General features: G+C 35.2%; 1 protein-coding gene and 1 non-coding gene across 5 annotated transcripts in view; one reads left to right on the top strand and one right to left on the bottom strand.

Moving 5' to 3' along the window:
• The window catches only part of LOC138696580 (uncharacterized protein ZK1073.1), a 349,355-nt gene that overhangs the window by 303,201 nt on the left and 22,906 nt on the right, over positions 1 to 23,248 (top strand). For all 4 annotated transcript variants that reach the window (XM_069821717.1, XM_069821719.1, XM_069821721.1 and 1 more), the window contains exons 2-3: positions 15,605 to 15,655; positions 21,608 to 21,671. In XM_069821717.1, coding sequence (XP_069677818.1) covers positions 15,605 to 15,655; positions 21,608 to 21,671 — 115 coding nt within the window. The remainder of the gene's footprint in view (positions 1 to 15,604; positions 15,656 to 21,607; positions 21,672 to 23,248) is intronic.
• TRNAS-AGA (transfer RNA serine (anticodon AGA)) lies at positions 3,656 to 3,737 on the bottom strand. Its single transcript has one exon. It is a non-coding gene; the product is annotated as a tRNA-Ser (tRNA).

The raw sequence follows: 23,248 nt of genomic DNA, 5'->3' as shown, positions 1-23,248 counted from the left end.
TTCACCTCTTTCATCATCATCATCATCATCATCATCATCTCCGTTTCTTTCCTAGGTTTCGAGCTATCTCAGATGAACTTGAACCCCATGGATATGTGGTCATTTGTTGTTGGTGGTAGTGCTATGCACCGTAGGCTCTCCACTGGTACATGGTAGCTCGTGGGACCGGGGATGAGGGCCCGCGGTGGGGCCTACGCAGAAAGGTAAAGGGATCTTGTAGGCTATAGGGAAGTTCATAGGCAGACCTGTAGCACGAGGGGCTTTAGGGCATCCGGGTACCCGAGCGGCCTGCGTGCGAAGACAGTCCCAGTCCATGATCTTCCCAAAAGGAGGACTAATAGATATACTCACCCTTCCTCATGTCATCGCATCTTATTTCGTCCACCCACCCATCCACCCTCACCTCACCAACTGTCCCTTCATCTACCCTCACCACATCTCACTTCATCCTATCTCACCCACGCTTGCCTCATCTCAGTGTCACTTCATCTCATTTCACGTCGTCTCATGGATCAAAAGCAGCCGTGTGTCTCGCTGCTTGTGTAGCCGTAATTAACCTGTGAAGCAACACTCGCTTTGGAACGGAGAAATATTTGACTTAAAGGGAATCGAACTCGGACACTTGATGTAGTAATCGTAACTGGTAACTTAGAACAACAATAATAATGACTGTCTCAGGTAAAAATAAGAGGCATTTTTGAAAGTGTGACGAGCATCCGTCTCACTGGCTGGAACAGCTGGTACTCTTCGTTTTGTTCCATCTTCAGTCAGTCACATGGAAGTAATTGACACTGTCAGATGCGAAGGGAATTAGGACAAGTTGATCCAAAATAATTGTGCTAGAAATGAGCAGCACGATTCAAGTTGCTGGACGGACGAGCGCTCAATTGAGAAGGTCAGGCAACAGACGAGTCACACCACAGCAAAACAGTTACGTAGCCGAGTCCCGTGCGTTCAAATTGCAGCAAATGTATCCGCATGAAAGGGAAAATTCGTTAAGGATAGTTAAAGAAAAAATGAAAAATTCTTGGCAATAAATAGGAGCTCCATAGGTCCTAATCCTCCGGAAGGAGTCGGTTATTTAATGTGACTATTACACTTTTGACCAATAAAACGGTACAGAACGACGTGTATCAACCACATTCTAGTATATATACAGTCACGAAGCTCAAGACGTAGGAAATATGCGTCCATAGATAGTTGCTAATCACTAGGATCGCTACTATGGCCTGATTACAGACAATGCGAAATAGAACCGGCACAGTCTACTATTTCTAGTAACCTCAACAACCCAAGCTTCGTGACTATATACTAGACTGTGTTTCAACCAATCATGGCTGCTTATCCTACAATTTTAATTAGCTCACTAGCATTTTTTTTTCATCACCTCCCTAGCATTTGTTTCTTTGTTTGACAACATTGTACTTTCAATAATTTTTATTGTACCTTTTAAAATGATTCATGTTTATTTCATCCTCCTTCATAAAAACGTTTCTATCATTTATCTTGTTTATATTATTTAGATTGTGTTATAGCTTCTGCTGTATGAGGTTATGGATAGTCACGTATCAGAGATTGTTTAATATTGATAATTGAAGTGGAATGCAACTGTTTTAATACTAATAAAAATGAAACTGAATCAACATAATCACCCATAGAGCTCAATGAAGATTGTATAGTTGGAACAACTGGTGACAAGAGAACAGTTAATCATAACACACTACTGCCATCTAGCGGAATATTTGTAATGATGAGATGATACAATATACATTTTCAAGACAGTTTAATATTTTAGTAAGTCAATATTTTATTGTATTAGAGTGCTGTACTTTATTTCGTCTAATCTTTGTAGGCCTATACTTTCTTCTAATCGTGTAATAGTCAATTAAATCCCACTCGAGTTTTGATTTCCTCTAGGTAAATCAAAAGCTCTAGTGAGATTACTGTAGATAAAATTCTTAGCATGTCTTTCTCTGGAAGGAAACTGAAGAAGGGAAACGGTGTCATAGATTTACTTACTTACGGCTTTTAAGGAACTCGGAGGTTCATTGCCGCCCTCGCATAAGCCCGCCATCGGTCCCTATCCTGTGCAAGATTAATCTAGTCTTATCATCATGTCCCACTTCCGTCAAATCCATTTTAATATTATTCTCACATATACTACAGAGTGATTTATATAGAACTGACACATTTCTTTCATTAATTGTTTCAAAACGAATTGTGCTAGCGACAACTTATTATACCTAAAATGTAGAGGAATTTTGGGAGATTATTTACCTCTATAGCAAATGTTGAAAATGTCCTCCATCCTGCATAAGGCACAAATCAACACGTCGTTCCATGTTACTGGCCATTCGTTGGAGGACTCTGTTGTCAATAGCTTGAATCTCCTGTGTGATGTTGTGCTTCAGATCGTCCAATGTCTGGGGACGTGTGGCGTAAACCCTGTCTTTTAAGTAACCCCATAGAAAGAAGTCCGGCGTTGTCAAATCCGGAGATCTCGGTGGCCACAGGTTCCTGGAAATTATTCGGTCGTCAAAGAAACTTGCAATTAGTTCCATGGATTCATTTGATGTATGGCATGTAGCGCCATCTTGCTGAAAATATCCTTTACTCAGCTCTACATCGTCCAGTTGCTCAACAAACTCAAAGACAAACGTCTTAATGATTTTTTGGGTGACTGCTCCATTCGTGCTCTTACGTCAACAACAACCGTGGGAAGCCTAGATGAACGATGCTTGCCCTTTTCACTCACCAGAGATCCAGTTGTTTCCAATTTGTTTACCAGTCCCAGTATTGTGTTTCTTTTGGGAGGATTGCGAAAACCAAATTCTCTCTGGTATGCCCTTTGAGTAGCTGTAATTGAATTCGTAATCCAGTATTGCTTCACAAGGAAGAGTCGTTGATTTAATGTGTACTGCATTTTCACGTTGACACAAAATGTCGAAAACAGCTGCCAACAATAGGAATAAAACATAAACATCTGCGCATCTAGTGCTGCCAACAATAGGAATAAAACATAAACATCTGCGCATCTAGTGACAAGGAATCGAAACTCCAGAACATTCTGCTTAATTCGGTGCTAAAATTGGGTCATTGAATGAATTTCCAACGAAATAATTAAAGAAAGAAATGTGTCAGTTCTATATAAATCACTCTGTACTTTGATGCACAGTAAGTGATTTTTAATATAGCCTATGTATGTCTTTTGAATTATAGCTTAAGGAAATAAGTCACAAAGATCTAGGAGTCTATATCACTGTCAACATAATAAAGAGTTAAATTGTTGGGAAACGTATTAAATAGGCAAAAATGATAAAAAAAAGTCGTCATATTGATACCAATTCTTTCTCTTCTGCTTACTTTAGCTTAGGTTTAGACCTTCATATTGACCACAGCCCCACGCAAGCAACATTCCAAAATAATGTCATGTTATTCATGAATTTATAAGTACTGTGAACATGACCCACGGACTATATTGACAATATCGCATACACATCCAGGGGTGGACAATGCGACATATCGAAACAACTCTTGTGTCTTGTAGGTTCCAAAATTACGTACTATTTCTGTCAAAATAACGCAAAAGACTCTCTTTTCAGACTACATCACTAATTTTACATCTTGTACAATGAGTACAACGAGTTAAAATTTTCGCAGTCGGTAGGACTCGAACCTACGCTCCCAGAGGGAATCTGATTTCTAGTCAGACGCCTTAACCACTCGGCCACGACTGCTACGTTTAGCCTACTCTCTGAAATGTGGTCACGTTGCAACTATGCACTGAAGAAAAATACTACCTTCTTTATTTGATGTAAATTTATAGTAGCAAAAAGCGTTATATTATTATTATTATTATTATTATTATTATTATTATTATTATTATTATTATTATTATTATTATTATTATTATTATTATTTTAAATAAGATAACTACCACTTTAGCGGTGTGAGCACGTGGAAAGTAGGCACGAAAAATAAGTCAAATGAGTTTTAATTGTCTGTAAATCCCACAATACGAGAAAAGACAATAATACATTTTCCGTGAAGACTGAATTGTTGTTTAGTCAACTATCCGAAGACAGATCTGAACCTCGCAAGTGATAAATGATAACTAATAAGGCATCACTTATGAGGCAACTAGGCCAGAAGATAATGAGGTAGGGTGGCCAGTTCCTTTCCCCCTCCATTGCATACATCGCCGATTAGCTACATATTACACTAATCAGACTTCAGGTGTATACAAACAATAATAGTTCTTACTCTGACATATCGTCAAGTGAGAGGTACTGCCTGATAATAGATATACTGTACACAACAACAGCAACAACAATAACAACAACAATAATAATAAATTAAACGTTACTTTTAACTTTTTATTTAACAAATTACCATCGCATTAGCGAAATAAATAAGATTCACAAAAATATAATAAACTATTTTAAATTGAAATAATGATGCACTTACAACTTAACTGGGGATTTGTCAGGATAATAAACATCAGCGTCTTCCTCTTCTGTTGGTCGACTTGGTCTCGCCTTTTCTTCAGCTACCCGATTCTGTTACAATGCACTTATCATCCTTGTATCGCAATATGTATATGTATGTATATTTACCTATTTATTGTCATCAAAATCATGTACAATTTGTGTATCATTTGTTAATGGTGATTCTCGTTATCATCAAACCATTCTTAACCCTTAAATTGGGAAAACTTCATTTCTCACACTAGTTTATTAAACCGTGTCGGACTGTAAAGAAAACAACTATCGCAATGTCCATATTTTATATGTTGTACAATATTATAGCCTAGTATTGTGAAATTTAATTTTCCTACCAATATTTTTCTATTGTTCTATTAAAATTATAGCGTATAGCCTATTAACCTGTTGTATCCTATAGGATACATTGCAAATTTAAGAGTTAACTACATTTTACTATTCATAACTATTACTAATATATTCTATACTACATGTAATAATTATTATAGTTATTTATTAACAAAAACTCTTTCCATTTGGTTAATATTTCTTATATACATATGCTTATATTTTAGTTTTCCCTTCCCATTTTATCTTTACTATATATAAACATTTTCCGAGTTTCTTCTATTTTCTTCCTTTTACTATTCTATACAATTTCCTACATCCTATTTCTACAGTATCGTAATATACTATTTTTAATTGGTTATTTTACGACACCTTTTCAACTGCTATGGTTATATAGGAGTCTGAATGGGATGAAAGTGATAATGCCCGAAATGAGTCCAGGAACAAGGACTCAGGATTTGAACCCGGGTCCGCTCGTTTCACGATCAGGCATGCTAACTGTTACTTCACAGCGGTAGACTGCAATATACTATTGTGCGAGATCGTGCGTATTTGCTTGTTTTCCGCACAGAACCAATACGCGGTAAGTGTGAAATACCACATTCAGTATTCCCAACGTAACACACATAACAATTTCCCTCTTCTTACCGCTTAAGCGCGACATTCATTTTGCTGCTTTAGGCTTTTAACATATTATTTTTAGAGACGTTTAACATAGTAATAATTATAAATTGGAAACTTACCACTGCAATTTCACCTAAATTGCAATGTTAATTATTGTTTTTAAATATTTGCAAAAATTAAGTAAAGTCTACTACTCCACGAAACTTATTGTATTCTTGATACAAGTAACATTAAGGAAGCCGTGAAAAAATCAACAAGATTCCAGATGCGGATGGTATTACTGCAATATGTTATATAAATAATATTGTTAAAATATTAAAATGAAAAATAAATCATTACATAACCTTACCGTTTGTTTTAAGTTCGCAATTATAGACTGGGGGGGAAAAAAGACAGACGTATATCACGGCCTGGTGGAGTATAGTAAACACAGAAAACATTTTATAGCAACAATGTTGAAGAAAGATATTTTGGTTTTCCGAAGTTGCCGTCATTAAACAGAAACCAACATGGAGATTTCATTGCAACTAATTAGAAATTCGTCTTTCAGATATGTAATAAACGATCTTCGCACAAAATAATGTACGATACACGAGCGGTATGTTTGTTTTCATGTTCGAGGAAAAGATTGAAAAAGCGAAACGTAGTTGAGCTTTTTTAATTTCCGAGAACATGAAAACAAACATACCGCTCTTGTAACGTATATTACTATTACAGTTTCCAATTTCGCTTCCCACATTCCTATGATGTGTCCGCGTTCATTTAAGACGTTTATGACTTGATATTTTGTAATATAATTTAGTCCTACAAAACCTAAAGATATATATACTAGCCACACCCGTGCGCTCCGCTGCACCCGTTAGAAATAAATATAAAGTTATTACATAATTAAAATAGGACATTTGATCCAGGGAAGATTCGTGTTTGATAGAAGGATAAATCGTTTAATATGTTACTTACTTTAATTGTATTTAAATAATTAAAATGCGGTCATTTTGGTCCAGATATCACTCATTTGGTGCAATCACAATTCCTTTAACATGTTTCTTAATTTTTATTACATGCATCCATACTTTAATGAAGACTGACATATCATTTAGATTTAATGTGTATACTTTATTTTACTTGCTGTATGTTTCCATTGAATTATGATAACTTAATTTTAACCCTTGTTTTATACGTATTCAGTAAATGGCACTTGGGCCACTATGGTTCTGAACCTTTCAAATAACTTAAATTATATTATATTATATTATATTATATTATATTATATTATATTATATTATATTATATTATATTATATTATATTATATTATATTAACTTATATAAAAATGTGTTGATAACGGATGTACACCGATAAGTAAGTTTTTAATTTGTTATGGGGGCTCTTGAATCTCAGGAGGAACAAATTTTATTTTACAACAGCGCAACATAATCTGCTTGGCTCATTACCCAATTGTTTTGCATTGCATTTAATGCATATGTATTTTATGTATTTTAACACGATTCAGTTGAGCATAGTTAAAATTTGGATTATAAAATAATGGAATGCTAAGCTAACATATTATTACTGCATACTAAATCAATACACTCTTGTGGTTCGTTAATTCTCTGAGATAAACATTATTTTAAGAAATACAGGAAACAAATACACAGAATAGCCTATCAAGTTGTTTGTGCATAAGAAGCTATTTTAATCTTACCTGTCCTCAATTCACTCCGAAGTTACTGTAATAACATTACAGCATTATGTCCATATAGAGAAACTACACTTTCCAACGGTGAAATAATAATTAATCGGTTAATTTAGCTTCCGATATTACTTCATGCAAACACAGAAACATTCTGTATAGGCTATGATTCATAGCTTTCGATTGTTGTTGACCAAGGCCCCTTATAGACGAATTCATTTATTTCATTACACCGCCTTAGATGGCAGTTATTTTAATTTTGAAACTCATTTATCTCATTAAATATCAGTCCTATCAAAATTTTTCAAAGAATAAAACTTATCGGAAATGATTTTTAAAGAAATTTTTGTTATGTAACATTTTTCACAAAAATCAATCATAAGCGAGATATTTCGATTTATTTAATTCAGACCCCCTTATAACCCCCCTTTTAAATAATGTATTTTGAATGCCATATAGGATAAAATCTAAGTTACAACGAACTTAATTTATATTCCAATTTTCATCGAAACCGGTTCAGCCATTATCGCGTGAAAAGGTAACAAACATACAGACAGACAGACAGACATACAAACAAAAATTTCAAAAAAGCGATTTTCGGTTTCAGGGTGGTTAATTATATATGTTAGGACCAATTATTTTTGGAAAATCGAAAATTACCAGAAAAATTTCGGCTACAGATTTATTATTAGTATATATATGTGTGTGTGTGTGTATATATATATATATATATATGCGCTGAATTTTGTTATGATCTTAAAAGCAACAGTAGGGTTTACAATACTTCCGGTATTTCTTTTATTTATTTACCAAAGTCTCTGTGAAGCGATAAAAATTTACTGGGCTGTAAAAATTTATTGGGATTTCTAATGAACGTCAGTGTACGTTATAGGAGTTGAGTGTAAGTTCATCTCAGCTTATAAAACTTGTAGGATTATTTTAATTCCGCTTGTAAATGGTTTTCAATTGTTTTCCAATATTCATTCTGACTTGAATTGTTGGCACTGATACATCATCTTAACTACACAGTGCATTACAGGGCAATTAAGTGGACAGCTGAAGTATTACACAACCAATGTTTCGTAGCCGCATTGTATGATGGATTAGGTTATGTAGGATGAAATTCATGGCCAGTTTTATTAAAGTTATACGGGTCAGAGTGTTGTACCATGAGAAACAACCAAGCCGCTATGGCGGCGTTGTCTACTTCACCAACAGGACATAGCTCCAAGGTTAAGCTCGGGTGTGGCTTTGAAACCTGCTTGGTCTATTTAACTGGTTGGGGTTCCCCGAATTTTTCTTCAACTATAAGGCAGAAGCCAGCAGGTAATCACACAAACGCTACTGATAAAAGAAGTACCAAATGATGGGTAACTTGTTGTATAGTCAGCTGTCCGAAGACGGGTCTGAACCTCACAAGTGATACCAAGAAGGCACCACTTACGAGGTAACTAGGCCAGGAGATATTGGGTTAGGGTGGCCAGTTTCTTTCCTCCTTCATTGCATACATCGCCGACTAGCTACTTATTGCACTAGTAACTTATAAAGCTGAATATACAGAGTGGTAGTGAAATAGTCTTGCAGATTTTCAGAGCGAATAGCTCATGTATGTAACAAAAAAGTATAATATCATATTGGTGGAAAATTCATAGTTTTTTCAACAGTAATCTCACTAGAGGTTTTGATTTTTCTAGAGAAAGTCACAACTCGAGTGGGATTTAATTCACTATTACACGATTAGAAGAAAGTGTATAAAGATTAGAAGAAATAAAGTACTCTAATACAATAAAATATTAATTTACTTACTAAAATTCACCGAAACGTTTGAACGGAGCCGTCATTTTCAGTTGACTGTCTATGAGGTAAACAAATGATCGCAAAGCATGTTTTATAATACTGTAAAGAATTTGCAGTTTGAAATGTTGGGAAACAAAGAAACAAATGGTAGTGAGGTTATAAAAACAGAAGAAAGTACGTATATAAAAATTAAAAGAAATGAAGTACCTACTCTAATGCAATAAAATAAATATTAATTGACTTACTAAAATTCTATTTCATTAATGTTCCCCTCACCAAATCGTTTGAACGGAGCCGCCATTTTCAGTCGACTATCTATGCGGGAAACAAATGACGATCGCAAAGCATATGTTATAATACCGTAAAGAATTTGCAGTTTGAAATGTTGGCAAACAAAGAAACAAATGCTAGGGAAGTGATAAAAACAAATGCTAGGGAAGCGATAAAAATAAGCAAATGCTAGGGATGTAATAAAATTGTGCAATAAGCAGCCATGATTGGTTAAAAGATGTCCTTTCGTACCATTTTATTGGCCAAAAGTAGTATGTCGTAGTAAAAGTGTAATAGTCAGAAAAAAATGTTTTTTTTTTTTCTTCCAAATGTTTAACAATCTCTTATTCGGTAACTGTTGTGAACAGGATCGTGATTTTTGTCCATATCGATAGGAAATCTAATAAAGAATAATTTATCCTTCTGGTGTTTTCGTGTAAATTTAATTAAAAAAAAAAACTAAATTCAAATCATTGCACGAAGCGAACGCGTGGCAACGTCTTGGCAGCTTACGTACGGAGACTCAACGAGTTCGTTGACCTCTTACATCTGTATACGAGTAGAGCGTTTTAGCGACGACATTGCCGGACGGCACAAACTTCAAACTTTAAAAATGTCCATTTTCGTGGTGGTAGTGTCAGATAAACATTTGTCCTAATCTCAATATTTTCAGAGATAGCTACACTAATTTGAAGTTGTTAATGAAATACCTTTTTTCTTTAGTTTTAAGGGAAAAGAATATTACAATTAAAGAGAATGAACTATTGTGATGTACCGAAGTAATGTACAATGATATGATATGCGTAAATAATCACTTAGGGCCGTATTCATAGACATTTTTAGCGCGGGTTTCCGGTGGATGATCAGCGTTTTTCGTATTCATTAACCAGTGTTATCGATAGTATATGATTTGAATTCTGTACAAGTAACCAGTGGATAGTCGGGGCTAGCTTAGTACGCTCGTAGCGCGTCCTGCGAAATGTCTATGAATAGCACCCTTAGTGATTTAAGACTGCGCTCATTCCGTCGGATCCCGGCCACTTACTCGTAATGAGTGCACCTCTGCACATAGTGTGTTGTACAATGTGACACAGTGCATGAGGGTTAGCCACTAAAGGGAAAATAAGAGGTGGAACTTAAACTGAGAGGATTCGAACCGGCATCGGAACTGGAATCTGGTGTGACTTAGGGATAAAGCGTCAGCACGTAGAGCTGAAAATCTGGGTTCGAGTCCCGGTGCCGAAAGAATTTTTCTCCGCTCCTCCCATCCTTCATCATCAGATAATATTTAAAGTTAACTGCTTTAAGAGTATACGGTTACATGGAATTAAACACATTTGAAGGAGCTATAAAAGTGTGGAGAAAAGTTTTGACGTGAATTAACGTCTATCTACGAGTCTACACTTGAAACTTCTGCGACCAGCACACGGGAGTGACACGCTGAGCGTGACTACGATTTGACGTTCAATAACTCTGTAACGGTAAAGACTAGGGTAGTAGTATGTAAATTGTTCCGAATACTGTATATCTAATTATCATAAAATAATGAGTTAATATAATAGTACATTATACAACGAGCCTATAATGATAGTAATTAAGACGCAAGTATGGATGTTTATGAAACGAGCGCAAGCGAGTTTCATAATATTCATACGAGGTCTTAATTACCATTATAGGCAAGTTTCATACGACTTTTATGCTCGACCATATTTATAACTTGAAATTATTCAGATGTATACATTTTATTTGTATCTGACAAGATCGGAAGTGACCTTGTTCTAGGTCGTGAATTGTGAGATGTGCGCAGACTCGAAAGTATTGATTTTTTCTGAGGAACAATAATGTCATTGACCTTGATGTAATCCCGTTAAACTTGATATAACCTTGATTATTTAATTCGACATTGAAAAACGAGATGACAAATTGAATTTATTTGAATATTATTTACAATTAACGCTAATTATTATAGTAACAGAACATAACCTTCTGCGATTTCCAGCCTCCGTGACTTTTCGCTAATTCTCTTTCGATTGCATATCCGAGAATAATCGATACTTTCGGTTTTATAACGGTACAAAGCTGACTTGTCATTGGCTAAACACCTGTAAGCTGAGTTGTCATTGGCTGAACACCTGTACTTTAATGAGTATGTGTACTTTAATGACATGCATTAAAGGACTGCTACCAGGTGTACAATTACTACATTTCGGCATGGTCGAGCATAAAATATATTTACACTTTGTGAAGCTGAGTGAATTGAAGACAGTAATACTGGTGACAGACTACAATCGTTAATCGCGATTACTGAAAATGTGGTGGCACACTAGGTCCCATCTGGTCAACAGCTGAATTACAGTAACGGAAACAATTTTCTCTCTGTACATACGTATATGTTTGTTTCCCTCCTGGACAACACCTAAAGATCATACTTTTTTTTGATATTTGTTCATTGTTTTCCCCCCCCCCCCTTTTTGTTGTTTCTTGCAGCTTGATATGGGAATTTATTTGTTAAAATTGTTATATGCTTTACAATGTAAACTGATACAATTTATATCATTACTATTTATATTATTTTGAAAAGAGATTTTATAACCTATAAAATTATTTATATCATCATTCCAAAAATTTATATTATTTTATAATAAAACATATTTTTAAAATCAACCCTAACCTCAACAATAGCGTCGTAATGGAGACTGAAATTGAAAGTCTGAAAAAGAAACCAGTTCCAGTTTATAATCCATTCTTTATTTTTATTTTTTTTTTTTTTTCAATTTATTGATCGATCAGCGCATTTAGCGCTATACAGATCATTTCTAAAAATTATAAATACAATATATGACACTGAATTGAGGGCAGCCTAGAGCATTTATTAAAATGAAACATCTTTCAGCAGCCTTCTGTTGCTCTCTCTATATAATATATGAAATATGAATAATTCGTCTGTCATTTGTTAATATATTTCTTTTTACTTTTCCCACATCTGCATTAAATTTCTCCACTACGTCTAATCCATTTTCTAGCCATTCATTTTCGTTTCTATTTCATGGAAGGAGTAACAAAATTCCACAGCAGAAGCTATCACGACTTCCTAAATAATATAAATCAAGGTGATTCAAAACCAAAGATTACTAAAATGTTACTTTCATCCACTGGGCCGTGCCTCAGCGCGATTATCTAGTTCTGGGAACAGGATTCATCTCCTGATCGCGATCAGGACGGTGACACACTACAAACCCGATCGCGATTAGGTCTGTAGTGACCGTAGTCTGTCAGCAGTATAAGCCTTTCAGTTCTAACTTAAAATCACATGTGTAATTAGTTACTTATACTGTAGTCTTATCACAGCAACACATCCGTAGATTGCTTCTACTGAGGAATGCCTGATCTTGGTGTAACCGCAATTACTTGTTTCTCATAAAGTCGATTGCGAGATTCTTGTTGTCCTCTCGTGCTCGCTGCACAGTTTCGAATTTAATGGAGTGTGCAGGTTTAAATCAACCTCATGTGCTCATAACACTCCGGCCGTAAAAGTGAAGGTAACGATGTGCAGGCGTCTCTTGCAGAGATATCTCGCTAACGAACTGATTACGTTCCAAAATGCCTCGGGCTCGACTCCAGAGACAAACAAAGAATTGTCTGTCCTCTTCCCCGTCTCGTGTTCTTTTCCTACACCCCACTAGGTGCAAGAATGAAACATGCAAAGTTAAATTTATGATATTAGGCTTCAAGTCTTTGTGGTTCTTGATTTGATCCTTAATGCTAATCGAAGGTTTTGAAGTTTTCCTCAGTTGTTAAAAAAAAAATAATAAATTTGTGAAATTATGATAACTGAATATATTTTCATTTACCACATATGACAATTAAGTTGAATATTCCTCTCCTTTTTTTTCTGTTTTCTTAATCACCTCTTCACGGATTTTTCTTTTGTTCTTCACCCAACTTTCTCTACTTCTCTTGCTTCCTCACATTTCTTTCTCTCTTTTATTTTCCATCTACTTTCTTCTTATTCACTTTTTCTCTTCTTGATTTTTTTTCTTTTTTTCTTCTACACAAAATCCTCTGTTTCTTTATTTTCTCTAATTTCAGCTTTCACACTCTCCGTTTTCTTCGTCTACCTCTCGCTTTCTACATTTCGTCATAGATTTCATAATCATCTCCTCTTCCCTTTCTTCTTTTCATTTATTATTTCTCGTACTTCTTTTTCTTTATCTCGTTTTCTGAATTTCATACATCTTCTCGCTTTCGTCATTATCATCATCCGCTTTTCTTTTTTCTGTTCATCACATAAGTTAGGTTTAGTACTTATAAGTTAGGTTTACTTTTGCTTATTGTAGACGTTATTATAGCAGAGTTTTTATTTATAGTTCTAGGTTTATTGCATCTATTTAATTATAGTTAGAATTAGATTTACGTTTATTTTATTTTTTATTTTATTTCTTTTTTTTTATTCCTGAAATTATTGCATATTTTATTAATATTTATTGTAATGTTATTATTGTATATTATATAACATTGCCACAGGATGTATACCCAATTGTAGTGTTTAATACATACATACATACATACATACTTACATACATACGCATAGGTTATTTATTAAAACATCTCTTATTGATTCTTACAGATTCACTACACGCTGCCATTCTATACGTCGTGATGACTGTTGCAACTTTTTACTCTTTTAACCGTCTCTGTTATATTTTATAAGCTGCGCACATGTTTGGCAGACTTTCATCTCAAGGCATAGTTTTTATAATTTAATATCTAGGCTTTATAGAGGTTTGAATTATTACAACCATTTGCCTGTTTTTCAAGTCATTATTTTACTTTGCCTTTTGTTTGCACAGTTATCTTAACATTGTAATTTTTCTCACGTCGTGTATTTTATTACATTTCATTATGTTGCATTCCATCTTTGTCTTTATGTAAAAAGCTTCGTAACATGCTAACCAGATCTGAAGATGCTATCTTAATAGCGAAAGCGCTAGTCGTATATATGTTTTTATGTGTATAATCTAATGTAATTTTTTATACTACGCATTAGGTTAAAATAGACAGTTATTGAATGATCTATGATATTTATCTTCATTTACTTGTTAACTTGTCGGACCAACATGCCTTTCAAATTTAGTCTCAACATGTCCAAAGAATAGAAAATGAAATATTACCCAAACAAGCCTATTTATATATAGGGGAGAGTTGGGTAGTATCGGACAGTGCGTTTCTTTCGTCTATCATCAGATGGTAGTACCTGGATAATATGGTTACGTTTCTGTATGCACCATAACAGAAACGTAACCATGTCTTTCAGGTACTATCATCTGGTGGTAGATGAAAGAAACTCACTGTCCGATATTACCCGATGTCCGATACTACCCAACTCTCCCCCATAATCCAAAGAGAAACGAGAGTTAGTACGTAAACCGCGGAATAGATGAACTTCTGCTTTGATTTCGCCACAATAGGGTGGAAAGCTTAATATTTTAATACCTGCTGCTGCTGCTGATGATGATGATGATGATGTTGATGATGATGATGATGATGATGATGACGACGAATTCCATTATGTTGATTGCCAAGACAAGGCACGATGGAGTAATTTTTGTTGTTTTTGCAATTGGAAATATGCAAAACATTCAAATAAAGTCATGTAACATTAAACAGAGTTCTGCAGCCGTTGTGTTTATGTATATAAAGCTAGAATTTTGCTCTAAATATTTGAATGTCCTTGAGAAGAAATCGAACCTCACAGACACGGGAAGTAAATTAACGTATCCTGTGTATTATGTTGACTGGGCGGCATGCGTTACACATGGATGTGCTGAGACATGTTATTTATCGGAACCGCCGATGTTTTAATTTCTAAATATAATACTTATTCTTGGGTGCCAAAAATAAGATGCTTTATTTGATAGACATGCAAGTTGGACAGCATCCAGATTTCACTGCAAGGATTCCTCAGTCTTGAAACATTATCATGTCGTTTTGCCATCTCGACGTAGCAACCGTGTAGAATCCCGTTGACAGAACTTATGACACTGAAAAGTATCTTATAACAAAATTACAGTTTCTGCAATCTGTATGGCAGATAAGTCTTTCAATCGGACCATCTGGTTGGCAGCTATATTTAAATGAGTGCAACATTGAAAGTTTACGAATACATGCATATTATATAGCCTACTAACATTTTTTCAGGCAGATATACAGCTGTTTTTTAATTAATGTTGAAAGTTTAAAACAGCAATTTGGAATTTTAGGATATTCTCCACACACAGCTAGTAATATTTTAATTGTTTCACTTACTTTATTATTATTATTATTATTATTATTATTATTATTATTATTATTATTATTATTGTGTTAACGGAAATTTCTTTCTTTCTTTCCAGAAATACATCGTCACAACAGAACGATGCGGAGATTTGCAAGTATACGTGCAGGTAAGCCAACACTTCTTATTTTACTATATAGGCCTTCCCTATAAATCGAAGTAAATAAAAAAATATATGGCGTAAAAATGCAAATATTGTCACATTTATGAAGTACCTTCCCCAACTTTTGTTAACGTTATGAAACGTATTCATACATTCTTGTTCTCCCTTCTTACTGCGCGATAAAATTTTGTCTATAATAAAAAAAATAGGCCTACACTTTTATTTCTGCTGTCATTTGAGCCTGAAAGGTTGTTTTAAAGAACTTTTTGTGTCTTTACATTCTTATACCCGATTGTTTTAATATGTGAAAATATGCTACCGGCGTAGCTCAGGCGATAGCGTTTTTGCCTGCTGACCCGGAGTTGCACTCGGGCGTGGGTTCGATTCTCACTTGGGGTTGGGTATTTTCGAGTTTTTCCCCAACCGTAAGTCGAATGTCAGGTAATCTAAAGTGAATCCTCGACTTATCTCGCAATAACCAATTCCATCGACGCTAAATAACCTAGTAGTTGATACAGCGTTGTTAAATAACCAAGAAAAGAAGAAGTGGAAATAATTTTTTAAAGTATAGATGGGGCGATATCGTAATTTGTCGATATTAGATACTCGTTATCCAATACCTATTTCACAGCTTCGATACTCGATCCTACAACTTTAAAAGCAAAAAATGAAAACATAACAGAAGAAGAAAATTAAATACTTCAAAGAACATTGGAATTACGCTTTACTAAATATATGAAAAAGACTATAAGCTATCATAGCTCATGTGGAATAGCTCACCAGATGAGCCACCGGCTTAGCTCAGTTGGCTGAGGAGTTTTCCTGCCGGTCCGCAGTTGCGCTCGGGCGTGGGTTCGAGTCCCACTTGGACAGGATTATCTGGTTGGGTTTATTCCAAGGTTTTTTTCCAACTGTAAGGCGAATTGCAGGTAATCTATGGCAAATTGTCGGCCTCGTCTCGCCAAATACCATCCACTATCACCAAACCCATCGACGCTAAATAACCTAGTATGTGATACAGCGTCGTTAAATAACAAACATATTCCGGTCGCCCTCGGTAGCGCAGTTGGTATAGCGCTGGCCTTCTATGCTCGAGGTTGCGGGTTCGATTTTTTATTTTAGTAGGTTATTTTATGACGCTTTATCAACATCTTAGGTTATTTAGCGTCTGAATGAGATGAAGGTGATAATGCCTGTGAAATGATTCCGGGGTCTAGCACCGAAAGTTACCCAGCACTTGCTCATATTGGGTTGAGGGAAAACCCCGGAAAAAAACCTCAACCAAGTAACTTGCTCCGACCGGTAATCGAACCCAGTCCACCTGGTTTCGCGGCCAGACGCGCTAACCGTTACTCCACAGGTGTGGACTGCGGGTTCGATCCTGGCCGAGATCGGTGGCATTTAAGTGTGTTTAAATGGGACAGGCTCATGTCAGTAGATATACTGGCATGTAAAAGAACTCCTGCGGGACAAAATTGTGGCACACCGGCGACGCTGATATAACCTCTGCAGTTGCGAGCATCGTCGTATTTTTTAGAGTAGACATTGAAGTCTTTCTCTCCTTTTGAATGGTTCTGTAGTCTCATTGTTCCAGTTATATCCAGATTTTTCCGTTCTTTAGAAATAAAGTAGTGCTTAACATCGAGTTAATGTCACTGTTAAGTGATTATGTTAAATCCGTTGAAGATCGGAATTAAATAGAACAGACGCCGTTACGAGGATCAGTGTTACTGTAAGTTGTTACTGAATATTACAGAACATAATACAACGTGTCTATAAGATAGCCTACATGAGCAATTACAACAAATATATAGGCCTAATAAGATAATTGAAGGTAAGAATTATATGATGAGCTTATTTTCAAAACGGCCCTTGTCCATTCCCATAAATTTGTGAGAAATCACGAAAAACGTTTTTAAGTCTAAAATTTCTTATCAGCTGGGCAAGAGACGTTATGAAACCGAGGAGTTTATATGGACTTAGAATCAAATGGGAGCAAGAGACTCTTTGATTTCAAAGCTGGAACTAATATTTTGTCGCAATTTTGCTGTGGACAAGAGTTAGTTTGATTCAAATAGTCACTTTTAAAGCAAGATTTTATTGGTTTAGAGGGCGTTCTGAAGCCAAATCTTGATAGTTGTATGAAGAGTTATATCTGAAAAATGCATGGACACAGGAAGCTCATTTTTCGTTATCAGGTGGACAAGAGATGTTTCGAAAATGAGCTCCTCATATAGAACCGACTTTTTTTACGGTGTGCAATCTCACTGAATACTTCTTCTTCGTCCCTTCAAGTATTAGATCATATGACCTGTTACGATCTCACAGTTGAATTTTCAATCCAGCGCTTCTTTGGACGACTGAGAGATCTCTTCCCTTTGGACGATAGTGGAGCATGAATTTTGGGATTCTATCTCTACGCATGCGATTCAGATGATTTATCCAGTTTTTCCGATAATGTTTTACGTGATTAATTACAGGTTCTAGTTGTAATTCTTCCATTACATCTTCATTGCGTTTGTGATCCCATTTCGTATATCCCTCTGTATAGCTCATAAATTTCACTTCATTAGCCGTTATTCTGCTTTCGTCTTTTTTCCTCAATGTCCATGCCTCACTGCCGTAACAAAGTACAGGTCTCGCCAAGGTCTTGTATAGCCGAATTCTAGTATGCCTTTGTATTAGGGAAGGTTTCATAATGCTGTTAATTATTCCCATTGTTTTGGTGTATTTAGAAATGTTTTGTGAAATGTCTACTTCATCGAAAAAAAGATAATGCGTATCAGAGATATGTAAAATAATTTACTCTTTCTAATATTTTCTAATCTAAACATATTTTGCTAGGTACAGGGTATTTTCCGCAGAAGACCATAATTTTAGTTTTTTCTTTATTGACTTTCGTATCATATTTAATTCCAATTTTGTTCAAATTAAAAATTGAATGTTGTAATTCATCTTCTGAGGATGCCACCAGAGCTAAATCGTCTGAAAAAAGTAATGAATTTAGTTGTAAATGTCTATTGTGTTGTATATATCCATGAGGTAATTGTTTCCATTGTCTAATTATTTCATTCATAATAAACAGCAACGGTGAAAGGCCGCAACCTTGTCTTACTCCTGTATGAATTTCTGTCCATTGCGATAATTTATTGTCACACCACATTGAATACTAAATAATATAAAACAGCGTCTCTATAAAGTACATTAACGATTACAAATATATATATATATATATATATATATATATATATATATATATATATATATATATATATATATAATATCTGTGTGTGTTCGTGCGTGCGTGTGTGTGTGTGTTTTTTTTTTTGTTTAGTCAACTGTCCGAAGACAGGTCTAAACCTCACAAGTGATACCAAAAAGGCATCACTTATGAGGCAACTAGGCCAGGAGATAATGGGGTAGGCTGGCTAGTTCCTTTCCTTATGAGACTATTTAAAGAACGAAGCTAACTATATATATAATAAAAATTAAACGACACATAATCATCAGACTAATACTAAACAATTGTCCAAAAAGTATTATTCCACACGCTTTCATCACTGCAGTTCGTTGTAGTACAATGTAGTTACTCAGGATGAGAAAAGGTAATTTGGAATATCATTCAACAGGATCGGCTAAGGAGGCGATTTCGTACGAAAATTAAAAGAAACATGCCCCATCAGAAATCCCAATTCGCAGGTGGCATCAAATCAACAATTAATTGATACAGACTGTAGATTAATGAAAAGTTCTGGCAGACCAAGCGCCAGTAAGGATACAGTTGATCGTGTTTGACAGACCTATTAGAGAAGTTCAATAAAATCAACGCAGCAGGCTAACCATGAATTGAATGCGCTTCACCAGACTGTATGTAATGTATTTTACATAAGCATTACTTTATGTCCATTGTCGTGCTCAGTTACCTCAATAGACCACAACTAACGATACTGTGTTACTTCATCAATTTTCTAAGAGTCTGTTAAGTCGTATCAAAGAAGAAATCACATTGTTGTCCAACAGCGATGAGACAGTATTTCAGATGTCAAGTTTCTTATATAAATTGTACGGATATGGGGAAATAGAAAGCTTCACACCACGGTTAAATATATCAGAGACAGATTCAGAGTTAAGCTGTTTTTGCTTTTACCGTGATGTGTTGTGTTTAATTCCACAGTAGGTATTTCAAGATGAGCTAAAGGTTGTTTTTCAATAGACGGGTCTCCACCACTATCTACCATGAGACTAAAATATTCTTGAATGAACAGATGGCTAGACGCTAGGTCAGCCCGGGGGGGGGGGGAGGTGTTCGGGGTTCGTGGGAGACAGCGTTCATTTACTAGCCGCTGCAATCTCCAAATTTAACTCCACTAGAATTTTTCTTATGAGACTATTTAAAGAACGAAGCTAACTATCCATCACTAGCCGAAACACTAGATTATCCTTAAAGGAGAACATCCAGAGAGTTGCCTAAATTTGTTCTATCAAAAATTGAATATTTGGAAATACCATAATTTGAATATAGACTTAATGCCTACATATAACAACGAATGAGTTCCATATTGAACTTCGCTAAGAAAAAAAATCATGTACAGTCACACTGTTTGCAATTGTCAGACACTGATTAAGATTTTATAAATATTAAGTAGTCTACACATTCTAAAATGTTAAGTTCTGTACAAAATCATAATCATGTAGAACCATGTAAGCAAAAATATTGTTTCTAATATAATAAATCCTTGGCGCCAGAGTCCTTGAAGGGTCCCAGACCGACCAGCTGGCTGCTGGCCTCACATTCACATGCCGAAGAGAGGTGGACGATCATCCAACCAGAATGGAGGTATCGTGTGGTTAGCACGATGATCCCCCCATCCGTTATAGCTGGCTTTCGCAACCGGATTTCGCTAGCTATCGTAGCTCCCCAAGTGCATCACAATGCTGGGTGAGCACCGGTCCCATACATTGGCCGAAATTTCATGAGAAAACTTCTTCCTCCATGAGGACTCGAACCAGCGCATTCCGTAACGCGAGTCCTAGGCAGGATGCCTTAGACCACGACGTCACGGCGCGGGTGTTTCTAATATAAACTATAGAGAATTTTAGAATAACAAGTATTCGAAACATAATATATTAAACATATTAGCAATTTTATTTCTGATTGACCAAGAATAAAATTATTAACCCACTAGTGGTCGTGTGAATCACAATAGTGATCCACCTACTTGACTTTTTATTGGTGATCCGAAATATCAGCACTTATCGCATATGAAGGGTACACGGGAAAAACGATCGAGGTCCATCAAAAATCGAAATTGAGTTAATAATGCTATCTTATAGTGGAAAGGAAGTGCTATCATGTGGTCTAGCTAGTAATAAGAAATCATCGTTCTTGACATTCCACTACGTCAATTTCTATTAAATATACACATAACAAAATATTAAGTGCTTAAATTTTAAAATTCGTTTTTCTTGAAACTTTCTAAAATGGACCTTGATCATTATTCCCATGTACCTTTCAAATGTAATTTGAGTACCCTTCCTTTGTATATTTCTTTACCCCCCTCAGTTTGTCGTTGTAATTGACAAGTGTTAAATATTTTTGCGCATAATTAAGTTGGTGCATTCTTGGATCACGATTGTGCTCCTTGGAAATCTTCTTAGCCTCTAAATTTATGATTTTACAGCATTTGTTATAATATGTATTTGAAGAAACAATTGTTTTGTGAATAATGAAAAATGAATGTAGTTATACTGTACTCTGTTAATGTGTAATAATTAATATAAGTTAATTAAACAGAAAATTTAAAAAAATAAAATTACATGTAAAAATATTAACTTAAAATACCGATCACAACTGTGACCCATGTTGCATTTGAGTGCGCGACCACTGGAGGGTTAAAATTCTTTCAAATTGAATAAATCAGTAAAATGCAATACAGCCTTATTCATTGTTTCTTCTAGGGTGATCTGAACCTGCAGGGGAAGAAAGCCGTCTTTCTTACAGTCCATGATTTGGGGTGCAATCGTAAGTATTGTAATTTTAGCTATATTTATTAGCTCTACTTTAGAAAATAAGGTATTTTTATGTAGAGCGAATAGTAACTTTTGGGGCCATCAGACTCCGTTCCGTGCCTGCACTATAGGCTACTTCATGTTGCAACGGAGAAAATGGCGCCAACAGCACTGCTAATAATGGCGCGTAATCTGTTTTTACTGAAAGCATAAATTGATATTTAAAGCTGATAGCCCTATAATGAGCACTAACTTGTAGTGCAAGAATTGTTGAAAATGATGTCCATAGCAGCGACATATTCTCGAAACTGTGTAGGAAGTTCCCATCAACACGCATAAGTTTCTCCGATGTGAGAAAGGCATTTTCATTTAGTTCTTCTATTGTGTAAGGATTATTTTTATAAACTTTGTTTTTTAAGTTCTCCACAAATAAAAATCACACAGAGTGTCAACGGAGCTACGAGAGGGCTAGAACCTATTGCTAATATCTGTATCCTGAAAAAGTCTCTAGAGTCTAAAATAAGGTCTGATGATTCGTAAGCAGTGTTTGCAGTATCAGAATTCTGCTGAAGAAAATGGTTGCTAGCATTCAATATCTGTTAGTTGTTTTTAAAAAGTTATTAATATTTCTGCTCCATATCTTGCAGCATTGATAGTCTATTTATAAGAATTAGGCCCTGTTGTTCTTTGTGGATTCAAGCCATACCATACATCAATCTTTTCATCATATAGTGGAAATTCATACATAACCCGAGGGTTTTCTGCGCTGCAGTAACTTACTGGTTGTTTGTGAAATAACGTAGATAAGTAGATAGGTAGATAGTTTATTTTGCAAAAACATGTGGAACATGTATGGCATCGTCATATACAATTTAAAATACATGATATCATACAATGGATACAAATTAAGATACAGGAATATTAAAAAACTCATCGACATCATACAATGGATTTGCCAATAATATAGTCCTAATTCGTGTCCTAAACACTCGGAATGGAAGATTCCTTATATCAACAGGTAGACTATTAAATAATTTAAAAGCAAAGAATAGAAAACTATTTTGAGTAATACTGTATTTACATTTGTCAATATATAAATTTGTATTATTTCTTGTAGAATATTTATGAACAGAAGTACATGCTATGTAATTATTAATGTTATTCCGAATGTAAAGAAGTAGTAGGTAGTAGTAGGTCATGTTATTCGAACCATGTTCCATCCCAAAATATGATTCATTTCGGGTCTATTTTCCTATCAGCATCGTTCACCAGCAACCAAACCAAATCGGACACTGCTTGCATGATCAAGCAGTATCATTTCATGGACCACTGTAATTTTATAGGGATTTAATTTAAGCAGTTTATGAAAAAGGAGGCAGAAAATAGGAAATATTGGAATATGCTCAGTTTGCAGTGAAAGACCTACCCTTGGACAGAAAACTGTGAATGAAGTGAATGAAAGTGGCAATTCTAGCAGAGTATTCGAAACACCTATTTTCTGAGCGAGTCGACGGAGATTTTTTTTATTCCAGTCGTTCACCTATGTCACATAATTTTTCTTCCGTAAGAACTTTGAATCTGGTAATAGTT

Source organism: Periplaneta americana, chromosome 3 (genome assembly GCF_040183065.1).
Source record: "Periplaneta americana isolate PAMFEO1 chromosome 3, P.americana_PAMFEO1_priV1, whole genome shotgun sequence".
Lineage (NCBI taxonomy): Eukaryota > Metazoa > Arthropoda > Insecta > Blattodea > Blattidae > Periplaneta > Periplaneta americana.
The sequence above is the reverse complement of the archived record's forward strand: the minus strand, read 5'-3'. Positions and strand labels throughout refer to the sequence as shown.